At 37.1% G+C, this 16,278-nt stretch overlaps 1 protein-coding gene across 2 annotated transcripts in view; it reads left to right on the forward strand.

Moving 5' to 3' along the window:
• klhl4 (kelch-like family member 4) overlaps positions 1-10,646 on the forward strand; it is a 48,631-nt gene extending 37,985 nt beyond the window's left edge. For both annotated transcript variants that reach the window (XM_017689983.1, XM_037540709.1), the window contains 4 exons: positions 1,133-1,295; positions 6,312-6,524; positions 7,373-7,544; positions 9,405-10,646. In XM_017689983.1, coding sequence (XP_017545472.1) covers positions 1,133-1,295; positions 6,312-6,524; positions 7,373-7,544; positions 9,405-9,464 — 608 coding nt within the window. In that variant the 3' untranslated portion in view covers positions 9,465-10,646. The remainder of the gene's footprint in view (positions 1-1,132; positions 1,296-6,311; positions 6,525-7,372; positions 7,545-9,404) is intronic.
• Positions 10,647-16,278: the final 5,632 nt, after the last annotated feature.

The following is a 16,278-nucleotide window of genomic DNA, read 5'->3' on the forward strand; positions in this document are numbered from 1 at the left end:
ACAGTACCTGGTAGACCACTAAAACTGTCACCATCAGACAAACAGTACTTAAAGCTTTCCTCTTTGAGAGACAGGAGAAAATCAAGCTCCTCTCTTGTTTCAGAGTCTGAAAAAATCACAGACGTTTCTGGCTATTCTTCCACTGTGAGAAGACAATTCAGTGCTGTGGGTCTGAAAGGATGTGTAACTGTTAGGAAGCCACTACTGGGAAAGGAAACAAAATGAAGAATATTTGCAAATCAAATAAAGAAGCTGATTGTGTTCTCAGAACAGAACTGACCAGCCCAGAGTCCAGACCTCAACATCACTGAATTTGTTTGGCATTTCTTGGATAGTGAGAAGCAGAAAATGCAACTCCTAAGACTGAACTTTGGAGATGTGGAAAAGTATTTCTGCAACAAAGGAAAAGGGTGGACATAATAAAGGCTAAATAATGTTATATTATATTTAGTTGTTGAGGCATTATTTTAGTTTTTTGTTATATTTTCTACTCTTGTGATGCTGAAAATTGAACAAAGCTTCCACTTAATGGCAATTTTTGCTGTAAATTAAATAAATGAAGGGTGGTCTCTGATTTTTTGCACCGTACATGGAAGGCAGTTTATATATTTTATATAGTTTATATACCTACTATGAAGAAAATGGACTGCAGTGTACTTCTGTGTAATTTACAGTTGCTTCATAAAACCAGTGCATGGAGGTTGCACTACGAGGTCTGCACAACATTGCAATACCAGAGTCATTTTAAAATGTCGGTCAAGGGGCAATTTATACGTCAAGAGCCAAAAAGCAACAGCCGGAGATTTATAACAGAAGCATGAGGGACCTTTTCTGCAGAGGTGGCAGCAAGATGCAGCATGAATACATAATGCATGCTCTAGTGTCTCAGTGCTTCTGTCCTCAGGGTCTGGACACTGGGAAATTTATTCAGCTCCTGGTGCTTTTTTAAGGGGAAGCCCATTTGATTTTCATCTCAATTAATTCAAATGACAGTGCCATTTAAATTTTAGCATTTTTTTTGTCGCTCTGCTTACAATAAAAGGCATCTTCTGAGTGATAATTCTAAGCCTTTGAAGATACATATCATTACTGTGGACAAAAGTGCATAGTCTTTTTTTCTTTCATTGATAAGGGATTGCCGTGCTGGAAGGGCCTATGTATGCAGTGGGAGGTCATGATGGATGGAGCTATCTGAACACAGTGGAGAGGTGGGACCCCCAGGCCAGACAGTGGAATTATGTGGCTAGTATGTCCACTCCTCGGAGCACGGTGGGAGTCACTGCTCTTAATGGAAAGTAAGGGATTTTCTCTTTTGATCCTTCTCCAGCTGAACAATATATTACACACATTTTTCCCCACTACAATATTTAACAGACATTTTTCACATACAGCAAAGATAGAAATGTTTTATTTGGTAGTTGTTATAGATCTGCTTCAATGATTAAAAGACTAAGAGAACATTTGAAATGAATGTTTTATTTAACAGGAGATACTTGCGGTGCATCAATAATAAATTATTATGGCTGATTCCGAATCTGATTTCTTTATAGTCAAATTGGCCGATGGATACGGCTTTGTTTGGATGATTTTTACACATAGTGTAGGCAGAATGAACACACGTGAACACGTTAGTTAGAATATAAATAAGCAAGTTATAATTAAATAATTCAAGTTATAATACAGAGATTTTTTTTGGTTCTGTAAATGAGAATTCTACCAGTTATTTAAGATTTCTTCATTTTTAATCATTGAGATGTAGTCATTTACACAGGCTTAATGTGAAATTATTCATTGTAGAGAAATGTACAACCATTTCTTTACTACCCAGAATGATAGGTGAACCTACACTGAGTCTTCTGATATTTAAATATGTAATGGTAATATGGTGGTGGAGAATCAGTAAAAAAATCTTTTGGGACCTTGTACACCCTGCATGCACCTCTCAGCCATGTCATTTTAAAATATATTTTTAGGCTAAAAGTCTCAAAACAATTGTTAAACAACGTGTCAGGCGTCTGTTAGCATAACCATTACCGTTTTATGTAATATCTTTCTGTGATGTAGGTTTTAGATGCATTAAACACTTCAGATGTCTGGTTCCTATCACCTCCACTGTGAACAATTTTGACTTGGTAGTTTTCTCTAGAATGCAACATTTCGTGTCACATCCACTCTAAATGACCTTGATGACATATTAACTGTTTAATCAACCAGAGGTTTTGTTAAAATTGGTGAAATTCTCATTTAACAGGCATTTTTGATTGTTAAACAAAAATCAATTGCTTGTTTTAATAACGTCAATCATTTTAAGTGCTACATTTATAATTAAGAGGATTGCTATTTACAAGGAGTCATGGATAATTATACTGTAACATTTTTGTATAGGTGTAGCAGCAGCATTCAAATGCAGCATGAAGGGTTTTGCCTAGTTCGTGCTATTTACATCACAACATTGCAGCACAGATTGGGCAAAATTAAAATAAACTCATCAATTGTTTGTTTGGAGCAAAAATCTGTTGATTCTGATTGTGCATTCAAAATGAAGATGCAGTTTGGACACTGTGAAGGGTGAAAATGTGACAGATTCTGATTGTTTTTTTTTTCCCGTTCTGTTGCATTTGCTATTGTTAAACTTATCAAACCTAGTGTTTTGCTAGAGATGAGTTCAGAGGTGTCCTCTTTAACTTGTTAAAATCTACCATCAGAATAGTTATGATGCATGTTCACTTTTGCCACAGTAAAATTTGTTAGCATGTGGAATTGGAACTTTCTGTGTGCTACCGTGATTTATATCACTGTGTAAAAGAATCTTGATGCTGCCTTTATTGTTGGATGATTCTGAGTGAGCATGCATACACATTCAGAACTTTAAATCACAAAGTGCTTATTAATGTTTAGATTCATCAGAATAACAATAGCAGCAGGTGAGTGATGTGTGAAGTATATGTTCCTGTTCATATACTTGCTATATTTGTGACAAACAAAATATTTTGGCTTTATTAGATAATGTTCTTTGCGAATCAAACCAAATGTGACATCACGTTGAGACATAACCTTAAAACGAAGAGTTTAAGGGGGGAAAATGACTGCTTTTTTGTGTATGCACTGAATGGTTAATTATGGTGAACAGTAAATTTTTAGTACATTTTCCTCATAGCGACAGAAATGCCCAACTAAAATTAACAAGGTCATTCACACATTATTCGTTTTAATTTAGTACAGTATTAATTATGGAACTGAATGGTAATGTGAAAGATCACCCACAGCGATGAGTTTATGTGTTGCACTTCTTGGTTTATTGTCTCCTGGGGCTTCATCATAATGGCACATAGGCTGCTATAGGTACTACCTCCAGTTTGCAGTGTTTCCCTGGACTGTCTGGCCAGAGAAGTAATGGGCTCTGAGACCCGCAAGTCTCCAATGCCTTTTACATTAGAGTTGTTTGAAAAACCGAGAGAGGTCGTACTGGTGTTTTTCCTATCTGAGGAAAACAGAGGCCAGCTGTACGTCTCACTGAGAACATTGACTGACATACCCTGGGGCATTTCTGAAGTCGGGTCAAAATCACAACCTTCACGCTACCTTTCAAGCCTTGTGGCCTACTTTTCAAAGTGATTCACTAAGTGGACTCACAGACTAGACAAGTTTTTAAAACAGCTGCTGAAGAAGGACTTGTAACAAATACATTTATTCATTAGTAGTTTATACGTATCAAAGAGTTCTAACATTGTTTTGGACTTTTGACTGGCTTGCACTTTAGACTGAAGTTCTTTTGTTTTGAATGACTCTATGCATTATTTATGTTTATGTTGTTAAAACATATGCTTGAACATTCAATTTTATCACTACCAAAACAATCATAACACTACTGAAATTTTACCAAATGTTTTGGTTTAAAAGTTTCAGCAGTGACAATTTTAGCTACTTTTGAGCAGGACTCAAAAATACTAGCAAACACAGCCTTGAATTGTTGTACACACAAGCAAACATTATTTTTCATAATATTTAATGTATTTTTAGTGACAATTCTTAAGGTTCTACACACTGATATTCAGAATTTGGAACACATTTCATCTTCAAAACAATGTGATCTAACGGATCACCACATGGCAATGAGGGGCAGGAATGCAGTTTCACTTTAACTTATGCTCTGAAATACGGGGGTGTGGCTAAAATAAGGCTCCATCTATGGGGTTCAGTAGTGTCATGTGTGTTTCAGTAGTGTCATGGAAACATGAGAGAAGATTTTTTAAAATAAAGTTTTTTTTTATTATTTTAAAATTAAACTTATGATAAATCTAAATATTTCCACTTTAATTGAAAACATAAAGGCAAAAAAATATATAATTAAAAATTTTTTTGCGACTGCCACCTCCAATAAAAATTAGCCTATAAATTATGATTTTTTATGTATTAACATAGTATGTACAACCCCAATTCCAATGATGTTGGGACGTTGTGTAAAACATAAATAAAAAGAGAATACGATAATTTGCAAATCCTTTTCAAGCTATATTCAATTGAATACACTACAAAGACAAGATATTTAATGTTCAAATGGATAAACTTTATTGTTTTTTGCAAATATTCACTTATTTTGAATTTGATGCCTGCAACATGTTCCAACGAAGTTGGGACAGGGGCAACAAAAGACTGGGAAAGTTGAGAAATGCTCAAAAAACACCTATTTGGAACACCTATTTGAGTGTTATGATTGGGTATAAAGGGAGCATCCCTGAAAGGCTCAGTCTTTCACAAGCAAGGACGGGGCGAGGTTCACCACTTTGTGAACAACTGCGTGAGAAAATAGTCCAACAGTTTAAGAGCAACGTTTCTCAATATGCAGTTGCAAGGTATTTAGGGATTTCATCATCTACAGTCCATAATATCATCAAAAGATTCAGAGAATCTGGAGAAATCTCTGAAAGTAAGTGGCAAGGCAGAAAACCAACATTGAATGCCTGTGACCTTCGATCCCTCAGACGGCACTGCATTAAAAACTGACATCATTCTGTAACGGATATTATCACATGGGCTCAGGAACACTTCAGAAAACCATTGTCAGTGAACACAGTTTGTCGCTCCATCTACAAGTGCAAGTTAAAACTCTGCCATGCAAAGTGAAAGCCATATATCAACAACACCCAGAAACGCTGCCGGCTTCTCTGGGCCCGAGCTCATCTGAGATGGACTGACGCAAAGTGGAAAAATGTCCTCTGGTCTGACGAGTCCACATTTCAAATTGTTTTTGGAAATCATGGACGTTGTGTCCTCCGGGCCAAAGAGGAAAAGGACTGTCCGGATTGTTATCAGTGCAAAGTTCAAAAGCCAGCATCTCTGATCGTGTGTGGGGGGGGGGGGGGGGGGGGGGGGGGGTGTGAGTGCCCATGGCATGGGTAACTTGCACATCTGTGAAGGCACCATTAATGCTGAAAGGTACATACAGGTTTTGGAGCAACTTATGCTGCCATCCAAGCAACATCTTTTTCAGGGACGTCCCTGCTTATTTCAGCAAGACAATGCCAAGCCACATTCTGCACATGTTACAACAGCGTGGCTTCGTAGTAAAAGAGTGCGGGTACTAAACTGGCCTGCCTGCAGTCCAGACCTGTCTCCCTTTGAAAATGTGTGGCGAATTATGAAGCACAAAATACGACCCCGGAGGGTTGCTCAACAGTTGTTGCTCAATTGTTGTTGAGCAACTGAAGTTGTACATCAAGCAAGAATGGGAAAGAATTCCACCTACAAAGCTTCAACAATTAGTGTCCTCAGCTCCCAAACGCTTATTGAGTGTTGTTAAAGGAAAGGTGATGTAACACAGTGGTAAACATGTCCCTGTCCCAACTTCTTTGGAACGTGTTGCAGGCATCAAATTCAAAATGAGTGAATATTTGCAAAAAACAATAAAGTTTATCCGTTTGAACATTAAATATCTTGTCTTTGTAGTGTAGTCAATTGAATATAGGTTGAAAAGGATTTGCAAATCATCGTATTCTGTTTTTATTTATGTTTAACACAACGTCCAAACTTCACTGTAATTGGGATTGTATTTATTATCTCAATTGATGGCTTAAAGCATAATTGTAAATATCTAAGTCTAGATATCTACAGTCTAAGTTATTCATTTTTTCCTGTTATTATTATTATTATTTATTATTATTATTTTTGGTGACCACAGTTTGAAGTAATAGGGTAGAACGGTCCATACAGTAGATTAGTATGACATGAACAGCACATTCATAAATGATATTTACATTCTGTTTGAGGAGAATATTAGTTCTAATGTTGTTGTCTGCAATGCATTGTTTCAGATTGTTTGCTGTGGGTGGTCGTGATGGGAGCTCTTGTCTGCGGTCGATGGAGTGTTTTGATCCCCATACAAACAAATGGAGTATGTGTGCACCAATGGCAAAGAGGAGAGGGGGCGTGGGTGTGGCCACGTACAACAGTTTCCTCTATGCAGTCGGTGGCCATGACGCCCCAGCCTCAAACCACTGCTCTCGCCTGTCTGACTGTGTGGAGAGGTAAGATTCAGCAGTGCAGTGCTCTGCTGAGAACAGCTCATTACTGTGCTAGCCAACGTCCTGATGGCTCAGGCACCGAAAGGGCTGGAGTTCATGAAAGATTTTTCTGTCTGCACCACTAGTCACACCTTTTTCAGTGAAACCGCAGTTACCTTACCCCTGTGGAATGTGTTTTCCAGCCATAATCTGGCTTCATACACCCCCTGCTGATGCTGCAGGGAACAGCAGCCTTCACCTGCAGCATGTTGATCTCAGTGGTAGACTCAAATTAAACAGCATGACAGAATGCTGGATGAATTAAACCCACCTAAATAAAACATAATCAAAGAATGAATAACAATGAGCCAGCACAGTATGCAGTGGGGGAGAACCATTTTTCATTGAACTGCTTGATGTTTCTTTGTGCTAGATATAAAATACTGCAGTAAATTAATCAAATCTACACTCAGCAGATGGTCATCTGAGACAGTCATAAAAATGACTGAAGAGAAAGCTGCTGTTTACCCATGCATTGTGATATCGCTCAGTAGGTGCTGCCATTATGTTCTGCTAACATAAATGTGCAATCTGTCAAACAATGAATTTAATGGACTTGCACTGTTAATTGATTTTATGGAGCCACAATTGCCTTCTTTAGTCCACCTTTATCTGAAGTGCCTAACACTGTAACACAGGCAAAATATAATGACCACTGGTCCCTAACATTGGATACCACTGTGCTTAACTTCTGTCAATTTCTCCTCCAATAAAAATCACTGTCCTGTGTTGTTGTAGCTTCAGTGAAGGTTTGTTTTTACAGTTGCTTGAAGCTGGATTTCACCTTCGGTCTATGTGCACTGTCGTTGCAGGTATGACCCAAAAACAGACACATGGACCACGGTGTCGTCCCTCAGTGTGCCTCGTGATGCAGTGGGAGTATGTTTGCTTGGGGACAGACTGTATGCAGTCGGTGGCTACGATGGTCAGTCCTACCTAAATAGTGTGGAGTCCTATGATGCGCAGAACAACGAATGGACTGAGGTAACATTGATTAATGTTACAATTTCTTTATGGTCAAATTTACACATATTTTTGATTCTCCACACCTGTTCATCACATTGTTCAAGGTCTATTATAGTTTGATGGCTCTGTAATAAAATAGCACTTGTTTATTTTACAGAACACTCTCATGGTGTTTTATTTAATTAAACATCACCCTTGTTTGTTTTGGGGTCTTAGAATGTGAAAAGCTTGAAGCAAAACATTCTGTGAGCATTCACGAAAAGGAAGTGAAAGCCTTTCCTGCTATTCATCTCTTTTTCCACTTCACCACAATAGCAAGCACACAGCACAGAGTTAACCCTACAGTGATTTAATGAGCATGAGTTATTCATCCAGCACATATGTTGTCAATATTCTTAGAAAACCTCATATGTCTGGAAGCTTAACTTCATAGGAGAAAAGAAAAACACATCTTAATGCCTGTTAAAGGGCCCATATCATGCAAAAAACACAATTTACCAAATTTAAAGATTATTTTAAATAATACTTTTAAATATTATGCAAACACTCAACTCAGGGCTTTAAATGTACTTTTCAAGTCTCCAGTCCATACAGTCCATGTATGGAAACTAAGCCTCTTAAAAGGAGCTCTTTTGAATTCATTGTTTTTTTTTGTGATGTCACAAAATGAATGTATTTTCAAATATCCACCTAGGACAGTAACAAAAGCAGTGTTTAGATTTGAGGGATAAAGATGTGTTGGAAAATGGTCATGGAAAAATGAATCATGACTCTTTAAACATTTATGCATTTATCCAGAGCAGCCTACAGTTCAATAAAATTGGAGAAACGTAGCGAACGTAGCGTTAAGGCCACCACACACTGGATGCATCATGCCACACAGCACAAAGTCGCATAGCATCATGAAGCAGAACACTGCTATACTAGAATGCGTCACAGTGACAGCACTGATAAATGTGAAGTTCACTTTTACACTCTACTCTTATAGATTTAATAAAATAAAACTTTTAATGTAATTTCTCATGTTTATCAATAGTTTACTAGCTCTTTACAAACTCACTGTTTTCAAACTGAAAGATCCAAGGTGAAAAAATACTAGAATGGTAACTTTAGCTGAGGGAGCAGACTATTAGCACTTGTCTGTTGACTGACTGCTTTTCAAGCCATATGTCATCTGTTATGGCTTTCTGTGGTCTCGATATGGCTGTAATTTAATGTAGTAATGCAAAAAGCTGAATAGTCTGCATGAAATATAAGTGATAATGTGTGTGCTTTAATGTGTGTACAGTTTTTTTTTATTTTTGTATGTGTTAGGTGGCTTTTAGGAGTCTTGTCCAAGGACTTATGTTGGTGTAATGTGGTGAGCTTGTCCAGGCAGGGAATCAAACCCAGTCTGCTGTGTGGATGGAAGCCCATTTATGCTACATCAACCATATAAATGTCTTAAGTTGACCTCAATGAAATAAACTTCAGGAAGAATGTAGGATGTGGACTCTTTAACATAGAATACAAAAACTTAAAATTAAATGTGAACAATTTGTATCAATCCAGTCATTGAAAAAAATATTTGTGCACTGTAAAGGGCTCTTGTCATTTTCAAGTTGTATAAAAACAAAAACAAATTATTGACAGAGACAGTGTGTTGCGCTCAAACCAGCGATTTCCTGTTTTTGAGCACCCCCCCCCCCCCCCCCACAGCAACACACACACACACACACACACACAAACTCTCTCTAAGAAAGACCTGCAGTAGAGCAAGATAATCTGGCCAAGAAGTGTTCGTCTGCATGCTGAGTGGGAGCAGGGCAGAAGAGTGCATTTGGTGGGGTCAGGCTTATGGACATTGGCCATTAACCTCTGTCTCTCTCACTGTTCTAGGAGGTCCCTCTGAACATCGGCAGAGCTGGGGCCTGCGTGGTGGTGGTGAAATTGCCTTGAGCGCTCAGGCTTTCTGAGCCATGCTCTTACAGCAGACATACCAGCAGTAGAGAAAAAAAAGAAAAAGAACTCTTGATGTCAACACTTGGAATGTTCTTTCATGCTCATTCCTCTCTCTCTCTCTCTTTCTCTCTCTCTCTCGGATGACAAGAATTTAATGGGCCTAATAGCTGAGAGTTGCTACGATGGATGGAGAAAAACAGCGTGGTTTGTTATATTAGTGCTTACCAGATTTTACATTCAACTTTTGGAAATCAGAGTTTTTCACATAGGAATGATCTACACCAGTGAATTCATGAAAAATGTGTATCAAAGGTCACTTTTATCAGAGCTATTAGTTTTCATATCGTGTTTACCTCATCATACAATTTGAGGTCAGTATTATCATGTGTTACTAACTTTCAGTGACATAAAAATGAAATGTATGTTAAAGGATAGGACAGCTACAAACGTGTTTATTTCATTTTTGTGTGTTTTGTGGAACAAAAAGTGTAATTTGACTCTTGACCATGCATTTTAAAGACCACTGTGAGTACATGCAGTCGTGAGCTTGCCAACTAAACACCCACAACCTTTTTTGGAGTTCATTCATGCACAGTTCAAAAGTCATTTAAATACACTTTTTTTAAATGTAAGACTAGATATAGCACGGAATGGACATTTCTTTTAACAAGCTGTCTTTGAAGTAGCTGCAAAAACACCAAAGTAATTACCACGTGATAGTAGTCATGACTTTCAACGTTTACAAAATAGTGAATATACAAATATATCATATTGATATTTCACATTACTGTATAGTTTTTGTAATTAAGCCATGTACATATTTCCAGAATCTGTGTTAAATGTAATTTAGGATCATGTTGTTTTTGGCATGCTGCTTCAGTATATTTGAATGCCATTCTGTAATGCTTTCTGAAGCTCTCAAAATCCATTTACAGAAGTCAGCACTGATGCATTATTTGAATTCTGACATTTTTCATGTTTTGAGTTTTTTTCTTTGGCAATGTAGATGAGCGTTTTACACGAAACACTGACCTGAAATTTCTGAATTAGAACTTTATGGAGTCTAAATGAATTTTGCAAGTGAGGTTTTGTAGTAAGCGAGATTCACAAATTCAAAATATTTTAATTTTCATTATTTTATATAGCATGCAAACATAAATAAACCTTTTTTCCTCTTTAGTCTGTATCCGATTATTTATTTCCCTGACAATGTTATTCTCTGTGTGCATGTATCTCCTGTTTTTCTGGACAGTAATTTTGGTATCATAGATCATTACATGTATAAATATTTTACTTATTAGACATAGGAAAGAACTAAATACTGCCCTCCAAAGGATGCCAGATGTATATCCAGGTTGGTTAATCAGTTCCACAGAGACTAATTTAGCCATGACAACATCCCTAAAGACCCTGTATCAGTTATATATTATTATGGAAGGTAGTATTGATGCAATACTCTTACTATTCAATATTTTATGGTATTGACAAAAGGCCCAAAATGCCAATAGCATTTTGAAATTATGATCATACCCATCCTGAATTGCACTCTATCATATGTTATTTTGGATTTTTGGCTCAATAAGGTCATGCAATCAGGGAGTATCTCTTGTGTAACTACTGTCAGTAGTGTAGTGCAAGATTATTGATGATACATTCGAAGTATCGCCCATTTGCCTGCTCTAATAATCACAATGTATTTCTGTTAGGCTGGACATTATTGCACTTGGGAGAAAAAGAAAGAACAAAGCTATTGTACCTTGACCTTTAAAAAATTAATGATTTATTTGTTGATATTCTCAAATGTCAGGAGATGAAAGTGGTGTGACTGACCCACTGAAAGGAGCTGGTGAGATGACCAAGGCTCGCAAGATTGCAAGTAGCCTTTGTTCTCCAAGATAACAAGGGAAAGAGCATGATTGGATGTTTCAAAGAGATTAAAATTGATTATAAATGAAGAGCGATGGTTGCACCACATCAAAAGAGGGCCGGAAGAGTGCAGGTGTTGTTTTGGATCCTGTGGATGCTGGAGATGGTAGTGTTTGAAAGGGGCTCTGAAGATACCTGCCCTCCAATTCATGACCTCATGGAGAGCTTCATCTAGGTAGTCTATTCCCCACCTGTCCAAAAAATCCTTGCTAAGATGAAACAAGGCTGTACAGCAGATAAAAGTACACTCATATTTAGCAAAGCAGCAAAGCTAAAAGATCTATGCTTTAGACACAGAGAGACACATAATGTAAAAAATGTAAGCAGAGTGGCTATTATTAGGGGTCCAAGCACCAAATGTGATGGATTCTTTTTTTTTTTTATCCGATTTGCATAAATAATTTTTCTAGCCTGAAACAAATTACGCAGACTGTAAGGCCTACAGAACTGAAACTTGGTCAATAGGTAGCACTTCTTCCAGCTACTCAGGCATATGAGATGAGCCTGATTGACGTGAAAGGGGCGCTACAGTATAATGTGTTATGTTTTGGCCTACACCTCCTACACTGTGAAGCTTACAGACATAATTTAGGTGTTTCTGATTTCTTGGCTTTTACTAAACTAAAATTTATCAAAAGCTCCAAATGGCTGCCTTAGACAAAAGAACCTGAACCTCAATTATCATCAAAAAAATTGACATTTGTAAATAACACGGCCACCACATTTCAATCATTGCTTCTGGATTAGAGCACTGTTGATTAAAACAGCTATAACTCATGAAGGCTTTGTCTAATTCTAATGAAACTTGATAATACTACATGTTAAAGGATTCTGAGTTAGCCTGACAACATTGACGCTTGTATGTCAGTAGGGGTTGCTTAAAAAGTGTAATAGCTGTTTGTCAGTATCCATATATCTGACGATTTTGCATGCTGAATTAATCTTATTCATAAGTGGGTTTCTAAATATGACAGCCAATAATTAGAAATCTGTGCTCCCCATCATTCCATCAGCTTTCACAGGCTTAACCTTAATCAATCATCATGTAACTTAAGTGATGTGTCTATGTAGGGACTCTTGAATACCCTATTAAGTTTCAAAAGAACCAGCTGAAGCCAGCAACAATTCAAATATATAATAATACCTCAAACATCATTTCATTTGAGAACATGAAACAGGATTCAATTAATGTAATAATCTTCAATTTAATGAGCCTAATAACTTTGCAATTACAAGTGTTTTCATAAAATATTATATTCTTTCTACCTTAAATTGTTTGAAAACAGACCATTGTGAACTAGTCTTAGGATTTTGATCTGATCATTTCAAAATTGGCCTTTAATAATCTCTAGTATTTGTGGGTACATGATTATCAAATTATTAAATATATTTTGCCACATTAATTAAGCATCGCAACTTTGGTAATCCTAAAGTAAAATGCTAAAACTCAAAAATTGTTAGCCTCATTACCTCAAAATTCAAAGCAATTAAATTAATCAAGATTAATTTGGTCTTCAGGGGGTTGTACAGCTGAGACAATTATAAAATAAATAAAAAAACTTTAAATACAATTACTACTATTTTCTTCTTCCTACATATGAATAATGGGTCTAATGTGATTATCCTTCTAGCATAACAACTACACAATTAGAAATGAGGTCAGATGGCGGAATGCTTGCATGGCATTTTGACTTATTTGTTCAAAGTCTGCAGCTTATGTATACCATTTTATACCAATGTGAAAAGGTCAATCTTTACTACATTTGATCAATAATCACAATACATGAAAATCTTTCTGACACCCAATCATTTTTCCTCCATCTGCAACAAGGCAATTAGATACAGAGTGTTGGATTGTTTGAGCTTGTTCTCATGTAATTCTACATTTCTATCCACATTTAACCAAAGTTTCACATGACTTGTCCCTAGATGTTCTCATTACAAGATCATACCTGGCACAGCAAGACTAAAAATTAGGCAGTCAGCATTTTCCTCCACATGCCTGCAGCTATGACATTGAAACCATGCACTGATTGGTAGCCAGAGCACTGGTAGAAGCAGATGCTTGCCTTCATGCTTGTGAATTGACTGGTACATAGAGAGGGAGGGCTTGAAGTTATTTTGAGATGCATGTGTTCTGTGTTTTGGCGTATTTGAATGACCTCATAACTCAATGCTATTCATGGATATAGCATTTAAAAATCTAATAACATACAATGTGGCATTTTGATGACACTAGCATGTTCCACTAGGTTCAAAATATGAACACCTGTTTATCCTCTTTGTAGGCCTGTTTTATTTTTGTGGCAAACTATAGCGGGCAGTGTATGCAACAGGTCACAAGGGTGTCCTCTCCCAAAGGCCACACTTACATAGTATACTTATGTGGTCTGCAGTATGTGGTTTTACTTAAGTATACAATTACACAATGTATTCTGAAAATAAGAAAAATATGCAAGAAGCTTGGTAAGACTGAATGTGCAGATCTGTCTTTTGTCTTTATTTTAGTCTTTTGCTACAAAAGTAATGTGACATCCTACAGCCTTGCAGTATATGTTGCATATACACTTTGTCGAATGTCTTTGATACTGCATTTGGGAAAGGGTGCATTTAGTGTGCAATTAATGTTTCCTCTTGGACATTTATCTGAAAACACAAATGCATAAAACTGCAATTCTCAACTTTGGGACGAGACAGTAGATGCAGCCCACAAAATTAAGTTTTTTGAGGAGCTGTCTAGCTGAGGCTTATACGTTTTTGGGTGAAAAGAACCACATCAATCACATGGTGAGTCATTCTTAGTATGAGATCTTCTGGTGTCATGGGAAATATGAAATAAGCACAGACAAACATTTAGACTTTTTTGGGAAGACAATATAAAACAAATGTGAACTTTTTTCTTCAAAATTATGTAAATAGATGAAGTTATTTGTTTAAACCTAGATAATAAGCATATATTGGTCCTTATATGTGTAGCCACCAATCAGCATTGTGCAATCTGCAGGGCAAAACTGTTACATTCTTGTCTCAAATATGAAGCCTTGCTTCAGTGTTCACTGGCTTTGTTTGAGATACTGTATAAAATGATATTATAGTATATTATATATAACACATATACATATTATATGTGTCACTATGGCCACTACTACTGTTTCTAGCCATGTGATGTACCTTTTCCATTTTTATAGGTAATAGTAGTATATAAAGTGTCAAAAACAATATAAACATAAGATAAGAGCATCATGGTGGCGCAGTGAGTAATCGCCTCACAAGCAAGAAGGGCTTGGGTTCGATTGCCTGACTGGGTGGGCAAGGTCCTTTCTGTGTGGAGTTTGTATGTTCTCCCCGTGTCTGTGTGGGTTTCCTCCCACGGTCCAAAGACATGCAGTCAGGCTAATTGGACACGCTAAGTTGCCCCTAGGTGTGTGTGAATGTATATGTCTGTCTGCCCTGCAATGGACTGGTGACCTGTCCAGGGTGAATCCTGCCTTCCACCCGATGACTGCTGGGATAGGCTCCAGTTTCCCCTGCAATCCAGATTGTGTAATGACAATTGGTTGTATGAACTTTTGCCTCTCAAAAAACTATGGACTGTATTTGGGGTAAGGTTAAAAAATAGTTTGAGACCAGATTAATACAAATAAACATTCCCAGTAAGCAAAGCTACTTTGCAACCTTTGCTACTGTCAAATAATTTTGTCAAAGAGTATTACTTTTTTCAAATGCGCTTTGCTTTTAAGTGCAGGTAGAACCATGAGTCTATCTGAGGACTACAGCCACCTGAAATGCTCAAGGACAGACAGTCCACATTACACTTGGCCTGCAAGAGCATCTTACTCTGCTATTTTGATGAAAAGATGACTGCACTAAAAGCATCTCTGTTCAAAACAAGCACAACTCATCACAGACATCTGATCAATAACTACAAGAGTTGTATAATCAAAACAAATTGAAGCGACCCTTATGTTAAAAACTTTTCCTCATTTTTTTAATAACAGAAAGTTTGATTAAATGTAAAATGTAAACACTTTTAAAGGTTCAAGACATACCATTCACGTTTGAAAAAATAGTTCTTGTAATGTCACAAGAACCATATCATTTACCTATATAAGGGTAAGGATAAGGAGGCTTTATTGTCATCCGCATCACACGTGGTACATGAGGTGGAACGAAATAGTGTACTCAAGGTCCCAGTTAACTCCCAAGAACCAACACTAAAAACTGGGGATATCTGCCTACAGCACCAACTCAATCACTTTAAAGTTATAAAGAGCGTTTCGTCAATCTTTAATAAACAGCAACATGCACATTGAGCAGCTCTGGAATGAAAATGCAGTGGAAACAAAATATACTAATTTCATTTCATTTTCAAAAATATTTTAATTACTTTAAAGATGATGGCTGGTGGCAAAGTCTTGATTTCATTTATGAAAAGGTTCATTTTTGTACCTGCAGTGGACTGTCCTGAGTTTTTGAGCTATGTCAACCCTTGTGCTCTGATAACCCCCAGGGCCCCTGGCTGTGAGAAGCCTCTGGGCGGTGGCCGAGTAATCAGTAATTCATCCTTGGATGTGGGGTGTTTAATTGTACGAAAACACATAACCGTAACATAAACTGACTTAAATTAAATACTCTCTTCTTACTTCATCAACTCAAACAGTAGACTAATGTGTATGTCTGTCAGTCACCCATTTATGTCTCAAATCCATATAAAACCACCTTAATATAAAACCGACTTAAATAAAAATGGCATCTACTACGTGTATATGCTTCCTAACATAGCCCTCCTTAAACGTTTTGCTACTGATTAGAAACAAAGTACAGAAGTTAGTTAAACACTTGCTGCTTCCATGTGAGCCAAAATTAAACACTGTTAATAAGCCTT

Source organism: Pygocentrus nattereri, chromosome 8, assembly GCF_015220715.1.
Source record: "Pygocentrus nattereri isolate fPygNat1 chromosome 8, fPygNat1.pri, whole genome shotgun sequence".
Taxonomy (NCBI): domain Eukaryota; kingdom Metazoa; phylum Chordata; class Actinopteri; order Characiformes; family Serrasalmidae; genus Pygocentrus; species Pygocentrus nattereri.